Genomic DNA, 8263 nt, shown 5'->3' on the forward strand with positions numbered 1-8263 from the left:
AGGGTTACAGGTCATTTTGGGAAGACTTTTTAGTGGGGATGTTAAGGAAATGCCCACTGTCTCCAACCAGAGCACATGGATTTCCCCAGCATCCTCACCATTAGGCAGAAGCCAAGAGTGCTTTGTGATGTCTACAGCTCCTTTAACCCCTCCTGGCCAGGGGAAGTGCCTAGATGAACAAATAAAGCTAAAGGGTGTGGCTCCTCATTGTTCTGAGGATGAGCATTTTATATGCTGGTAGAGAAGACTACTGTGGGGTTTCAACATGGCTAAAGTTACTAGAAAATTGAAGGAATCTAGCAAAGTTGTGGAACAATCAAACCCAAGCACAAAACAATTAATCTCAAGCACAAAAGGGAAGAACAAGACAAAGAAATCCTGTCAACCCAGGGCCAGAAATGGGGGCAAGGTGAGACCACCTCACTTAGGCTCTTTTCCCTTGATCCACCCTCCCCTATGACTCCTACGCTTTACTTGCCTGGCACAAACTGCCTCATTAGCCCATGTCCCTTTTTACAAAGCTCCTCTTCTCATTCAGTGCCTATCTACTTCCTCCAACACAATGTCCTTCTGTGATCACTCTGTTGCTCTTTCAGGTGAAGAAGATACAGAGGGCGATAAAACGACTGCTTCATGGGAGTTCAAGAAAAAAATTGTCTAGTACTAGTACAGAAATTCCACAAAAGGTAAAAAGAGTGAAAAGAGCCAAGAAGTTTCGGCCACTAGCAAAGATTGAGTAGGAGCCAAAGCACTCAGGTCAGGCCCAAGATGCTGCAAAAAAATGACACTCTTACAAGATACAACAGCATAATGAAACAGCGATGGTGGTAATTAAAACAAAATCAAAATGTTATGAAAAACCCTTTATTTCAGAACATGTGTATGTATCTCTAAGTTATCTGATTGTGGGAAAAGAGGGAAGGAAGGGAAGAGGCAAGTTTGTGAGACAGAAGCAAAGTGAAGTCCTGGAGAACTGCAGGGGGTTGACCTGCCCGTAGGTTTATATACTGACAGGTAGACATATTTGCAGGTCTACCATGAGGCAAAAGTTGGGGATAAGGACTAGGTGAGCATTGAGCACTGAAGAAAAATTTCCATTCTTAACATTATAACCCATAGGCAAGAAAAGAAATGGGCTTGGTGTTTCTGTTTGTGTGTCTGTGAATGGGGATGACATTAGGGTTTAGGCTGCCAGAACACAAATGGGGAGAAGTGTAATGTATGTTGGGTGACAGTATCATTTCCTAAAAAAGGTGGACAAAGAAACCATCTCCAGGCCACCTATTTCATAGTGGTGTTTGCTCTCCCTCAGACTATGTAACAAGGAATTAAATGCTCTAAGAAAAGACCCTAAACTAACCCTAATAAAATTTGACAAAACTTCCAAACACTAAAATAATGGTGTTTAAATGCCACAGCCCCAATATGGAATATGCCATATTTTTTGCTAAGAAAATTTGGGATGCAGCAGTATCTTACTATGGTTAAGAAAATATCTGTCCAATCACTAGCCAACTGTTAAACTAAAAGAATAGATACTTTGGTGGTGGCTACATACAAGAAAAGCTACTGACTGCAGAAATAGTTCAGAAAAGTCACTAAACAAGCAAACAAACATTAAGCAACACCAAAAACCCCCAAGGAAATAGGGAAAATTTGATTTCAAGAATTGCCACATTATATCATTTGTGTTAGGCCATTCTTGAAATGCTATAAAAATAACTGAGACTGGGTAATTTATAAAGAAAACGGGCTTTAGTTGGCTCACAGTTCTGCAAACTTTACAGAAAGCTTGGTGCTGGCATCTGCTTGGCTTTTAGGAAGGCCTCAGGAATCTTACAATCATGGCAGAAGGTGAAGGGGGGGGGCAAGGAAGACATACGGTGAAAGCAGGAGCGAGAGAGAGAGAGTAGGGAGAGGAACAGATGCCACATACTTTTGTTTTTGTTTTTTTTTTTTTGAGATGGAGTCTTGCCCTGTTGCCCAGGGTGGAATGCAGTGGTGTGATCTTGGCTCACTGTAACCTCTGTCTCCTGGGTTCAAGCAATTCTCCTACCTCAGCCTCCTGAATAGCCAGGATTACAGGCACCCACCACCATGCCCAGCTAATTTTTGCATTTTTAGTAGAGACGGGGTTTCACCACATTGGCCAGGCTGGTCTCAAACTCCTAACCTCAGGTGATCCTCCTGCCTCTGCCTCCCAAAGTGCAGGGATTACAGGTGTGAGCCACCGTGCTGGCCCCCACACACTTTTAATGCCACATGTGAGGCCACAGACCAGATCTTGTGTGAACTCAGAATGAGAGCTCATTTATCAGCAAGGGGATAGCCCAAGCCATTCATGAGGGATCTGCTTCCATGATCCAAACACCTCCCACCAGGCACCACCTCCAACATTGGGGATTATATTTCAACTTGAGGTTTGGGTGGGTAGAATATCTAGACTATATTGTTTCACCCCTGGCTCCTCATAAATCTCATGTCATTCTCACATTTTAAAGTATACTTATCTATTTAGAAATAGTCCCCCCAATGTCTTAACTCATTCCAGCATTAACTCAAAAACCCAAAGTCCAAAATCTCATCTGAGACAAGGCAAGTCCCTTCCACCTATGAGCTTGTAAAATCAAAAACAAGCTATTTACTTCCAAGATACAATGGGGGTACAAGCATCGGGTAAGCATTCCTGTTCCAAAATGGAGAATTAAGCCAAAAGAAAGAGGCTGCAGGCCCTATGCAAGTTCAAAACTCAGCAGGGCAGTCATTAAACCTTAATGTTCCAAAATAATTGTCTTTGATTCCATGTCCCACATATAGGGCACACTGGTGCAAAGAGTGGGCTCCCAAGGACTTGGGCAGCTCTGCCCCATGGCTTTGTAGGGTTCAGTCCCTGAGGCAGCTTTCAAGGCCTGGAGTTGACTGACTAGCTTTTCCATGCTGAGGGTGCAGGCTCCCAGTAGACCTACTATTCTTGGGTCTAAAGAGCTGTGGCACCCTTCCCACAGCTCCACAAGGCAGGGCCCCATTGAGGACTCTGTGTGGATGTTTCAACCTCACATTTTCCCTTTACACTCCCCTAGTAGAGGTTCTCTCTGGGGCTCCACTCCTGCAGCAGACTTCTGCATGGGTACCCAGGCTTTCTCATACATTTCATGAAATCTAGGCAGAGGTTCCCAAGCTTCATTCACTGTAGCCCTCTGTGTACCCACAGGATTAACACCATGTGGAAACCACAAAGGCCTATGGTTTGCATTCTCCAAAGTGGCAGCCTGAGCTGTACCTGGGTCCGTTTGAGCTACGGCTGGAGCTAGAGCAGCCTGGATGCAAGTAGCAGTGTCCAAGGCTGTGTGGTGTAGCAGGAACCTGGGCCTGGCCCATGAACCTATTCAGTCCTCCGAGGCTTCAGAGCTTTTGATAAGAGGGGCTGCCTAGAAGATTTCTGAATGCCTTAGAGGCTTTTTCTCCATTGTCTTAGTTATTAACACTTGGCTCCTTTATAGTTATGCAAATTTCTCTATCAAGTGGTTGCTCCTCAGCCTGCTTCAATTTCTCTCCTGAAAAAGCTTTGTCTTTGGCATATGACTAGGCTGCAAATTTTTCAAACTTGTATGCTCTGCTTCCCTTTTAAATATAAGTTCCAACTTTAAGTCTTTTCTTTGTTCCCACATTTAAGCATAAGTTGTTAGAAGCAGCCAGGCCACATCTTGAACACTTTGCCACTTAGAAATTTCTTCCACCAGATCCTGTAGGTCATTGCTTTCAAGTTTAAACCTTCACAGTCCATAGGGCATGGAAAAAATCCAGCCAAGGTCTTTACTAAGGCATAACATGCTTGACCTTTGCTCCAGTTCCCAATAAATTTCTCATTTCCTTCTAAGACATCATAAGCCTGTCCTTCACTGACTGTATCTCTATCAGCATTTTGGTCATAACTGTTTAACCAGTCTTTAACAAGTTTCAAACTTTCCCTCATCTTCCTGTCTGCTTCTGAGCCCTCCAAACTCTTCAAACCTCTGTTTTTTATCCAGTTCCAAAGTAGTATCCACATTTTCAGGTATCTTTGTAGCAATGCCCTACTCCTCATTACCAACTTTTTGTATGTGTTAGGCTGTTCTTACATCACTATAAAGAAATAACCAAGACTGGATAATTTATAAAGGAAAGAGGTTTAATTGGGTCACAGTTCATCAAGCTTTACAGAAAGCATGGTGCTGGCATCTGCTAGCTTCTAGGGAGGCCTCAATAAGCTTACAATTCTGGTAGATGATGGGGGGGAGCAGACATCATACATGGTGAAAGCAAGAGCAAAAGACAGAGAGTTGAGGAGAAGGTGCCACAAACTCTTAAGTGACTAGATTTTGTGTGAACTGAGAGAGAGAGCTCACTTACCACCAAGGGGATAGCCCAAACCATCAATTAAGGATTCGCCCCTATGATCCAGACAGCTCTCACAAGACTCAATCTCTAACATTGAGGATTAAATTTCAACATGATATTTGAGCAGGGCAAATATCTAAATTATATTATTACTTGAACTATTCTGTTTTCAACAAAAAGTTATGTGACATAAAAAAAATAAGAATGTATGACCCATATACAAGTATAAAAGCAATCAATGGAAATAATCCTTTAAGAAGCCCCCAAATTGGACTTACTGGGCAAAACCTTCAGATCACCTATTTAAATAGATTCATAAAGCTAAACTTAGCTATGTCTAAATCACTAAAGAGCAGTTTGAGAACAATGTCACAACAAATAGAGACCATCAGTAAAGAAATATAAAAGAGGCAAATAAAAATTCTAGGGGGAAATAATTGACATGAAAAATTCATAAGGAAGGCTCAACAGCAGATATGAGTGGGCAGAAGAATAAGTAACTTGAAATTAGTTCAACTGAGATTTTCTAGTCTGAGGAACAGAAAGAAAAAAGATGAAGAAAAATGAACAAGGCTTCAGTGACTTGTGCAATAATAGCAAGTGTGCCAAAATATGCATAATGGAAGTCCCAGAAGAGGAGTGAAAGAAAGATGTTAATATAATATTTGAAGATACAATGAAAAAACTTCCCAAATTTGATGAAATTAATTTGCCCATCCAAGAAGCTCAATAAACTCCAAATATGAGAAACACAAATAGATCTTCACCAATACTCAGCATAATAAAATAATCCAAAGACAAAGAAAGAATCTTGAAAACAGCAGGAGAGAAGTGACCCATCACTTACAAGTGAACTTTAATGAGATCAACAGCTGATTTCTTATTAGAGACCATGGAGGCAGAAAACAGTATGATAATATTTTCAAAATGCTGAGAAAAAATAAAAACTACTGTCAACCAAGAATTCTGTATACAGAAAAACTGTCATTAAAAGACAAGAAATTAAGACACTCCAAGGTAAACAAAAAGTTGAGAGAATGTGTAACTAGCAGACCTTCAGACAAAAGTAAAAGAAAACTAGATTGCAACCTAGATCCATATAAAGAAATTAAAAAAAAACTGTTAAAGATAACTATGTAGGTGATTTAAACCAGTATAAGTGCATTTTTCATTATGATACCATTTCAATTCCATTTGACTTAAAAGACTACTGCATGATGCGATAATTATAAATCTAGTTGAGGGTCACACAAATAAAAAGATGTATTTTTTGACTATAATAGTATAAGAAGGAAACGTTCCATAAAGGAGTAAGGTCTTTGTACACTACTGAAATTAAGTTGGAATTAATCTGCACTAGAATTTTATAAACTGATATGTTAAGGGTAATCCTCAGGAAAAACACTAAGAAAATAACTAAAAAATATACAGTAAAATAAATGACAGCAAACAAAAATTGTACACTATGAAATATATTTTTAACACAATACAAAGCAGTAATGGAGGAATTGAGAAACAAAAATAACTTACATATAGAAAATAAATAGCAAAATGAAAGAATAAATCTTGCCTTACCAGTAATTACATTAAATGTAAACAGATTAAACATTGCAATTAAAAGGCAGAGATTTGCAGAATTGATTTCAAAACTTTATCAAACTATAAGCTGTCTACAAGAGACACTTTAGTTTCAAGAACATTAATTAATTGAAAGTAAAAGAATGAAAAAGATACTCCTAGACGTGGATAAGCTGATCCTAAAATTCACATGGAAATACAAGGAACCAAGAATAATTTAAGCCCTTTTGGATGAAAAGGAAGTTGAAGGATACACCCTTCTTTATTTTCAGACTTATTATAAATCTCCAGTAATCAACAAACATGGAACTGTCTTAAAGACAGACATATAGAGCAATGGAACTGAATTGAGAAGTCTATGGTAAAACCTGTATCTATGGTCTATCAATTAGTTTTTTTCAGTGAATGGTGCTGAGACAACTGGACATCCACATGCAAAGAAGGATTTGAATTCCTCCCTCACACCATATAAAAAAAATCTCAAAATATATTAAAACCTAAATATAAGTGCTAACACTATGTAACTCTTAGAAGAAAACAAAGGTATAAATCTGTTTTTTTTTTTATACTTTAAGTTCTAGGGTACATGTGCACAGCATGCAGGTTTGTTACAAATGTATACATGTGCCATGTTAGTGTGCTGCACCCATTAACTCATCATTTACATTAAGTATATCTCCTAATGCTATCCCTCCCCCCTGCCCCCTCCCCACAGTAGGCCCTGGTGTGTGATGTTCCCCTTCCTGTGTCCAAGTGATCTCATTTTTCAGTTCCCACCAATGAGTGAGAACATGCGGTATTTGGTTTTCTATTCTTGCAATAGTTGGCTGAGAATGATGGTTTCCAGCTGCATCCATGTCCCTACAAAGGACACGAACTCACCCTTTTTATGGCTGCATAGTATTCCATGGTGTATATGTGCCACATTTTCTTAATCCAGTCTGTCACTGATGGACATTTGGGTTGATTCCAAGTCTTTGCCATTGTGAATAGTGCTGCAATAAACATATGTGTGCATGTGTCTTTACAGCAGCATGATTTATAATCCTTTGGGTATCTACCCAGTAATGGGATGGCTGGGTCAAATGGTATTTCTAGTTCTAGATCCTTGAGGAATTGCCACACGGTTTTCCACAATGGTCGAACTAGTTTACAGTCCCACCAACAGTGTAAAAGTGATCCTATTTCTCCACATCCTCTCCAGCACCTGTTGTTTCCTGATTTTTTTAATGATTGCCATTCTAACTGATGTGAGATGGTATCTCATTGTGGTTTTGATTTGCATTTCTCTGATGGCCAGTGATGATGAGCATTTTTTCATGTGTCTCTTGGCTGCATGAATGTCTTCTTTTGAGAAATGTCTGTTCATATCCTTTGCCCACTTTTTGATGGGGTTGTTTGTTTGTTTCTTGTAAATTTGTTTGAGTTCTTTATAGGTTCTGGATATGAGCCCTTTGTCAGATGAGTAGATTGCAAAAACTTTCTCCCATTCCGTAGATTGCCTGTTCACTCTGATGGTAGTTTCTTTTGCTGTGCAGAAGCTCTTTAGTTTAATTAGATCCCATTTGTCAATTTTGGCTTTTGTTGCCATTGCTTTTGGTGTTTTAGACATGAAGTCCTTGCCCATGCCAATGTCCTGAATGGTATTACCTAGGTTTTCTTCTAGGGTTTTTATGGTATTAAGTCTAACATTTAAGTCTCTAATCCATCTTGAATTAATTTTTGTATAAGGAGTAAAGAAAGGATCTAGTTTCAGCTTTCTACTTATGGCTAGCCAATTATCCATAAGTAGATACCATTTGTTAAATAGGGAATCCTTTCCCCATTTCTTGTTTTTGTCAGGTTTGTCAAAGATCAGATGGCTGTAGATGTGTGGTATTATTTCTGAGGGCTCTGTTCTGTTCCATTGGTCTCTATCTCTGTTTTGGTACCAGTACCATGCTGTTTTGGTTACTGTAGGCTTGTAGTATAGTTTGAAGTCAGGTAGCTTGATGCCTTCAGCTTTGTTCTTTTGACTTAGGATTGTCTTGGCAATGCGGGGTCTTTTTTGGTTCCATATGAACCTTAAAGCAGTTTTTTTCTAATTCTGTGAAGAAAGTCATTGATAGCTTAATGGTGATGGCATTGAATCTGTAAATTACCTTGGGCAGTATGGCCATTTTCACAACATTGATTCTTCCTATCCATGAGCATGGTGTGTTCTTCCATTTGTTTGTGTTCTCTTTTATTTCACTGAGCAGTGGTTTGTAGTTCCCCTTCAAGAGGTCCTTCACATCCCTTGTAAGTTGGATTCCTAGGTATTGTATTC

At 39.4% G+C, this 8263-nt stretch overlaps 1 protein-coding gene across 1 annotated transcript; it reads left to right on the forward strand.

The window, feature by feature from the left end:
• Positions 1–236: 236 nt before the first annotated feature.
• Positions 237–867, forward strand: LOC105485064 (spermatid nuclear transition protein 3). Its single transcript, XM_011747248.2, has 2 exons — positions 237–409; positions 597–867. The coding sequence occupies exons 1-2, from the start codon at positions 266–268 to the stop codon at positions 738–740; spliced, it is 288 nt and encodes a 95-aa protein (XP_011745550.1). The 5' UTR covers positions 237–265; the 3' UTR covers positions 741–867.
• The last annotated feature ends 7396 nt before the right edge of the window (positions 868–8263 follow it).

This window comes from Macaca nemestrina, chromosome X (assembly GCF_043159975.1).
Source record: "Macaca nemestrina isolate mMacNem1 chromosome X, mMacNem.hap1, whole genome shotgun sequence".
Taxonomy (NCBI): domain Eukaryota; kingdom Metazoa; phylum Chordata; class Mammalia; order Primates; family Cercopithecidae; genus Macaca; species Macaca nemestrina.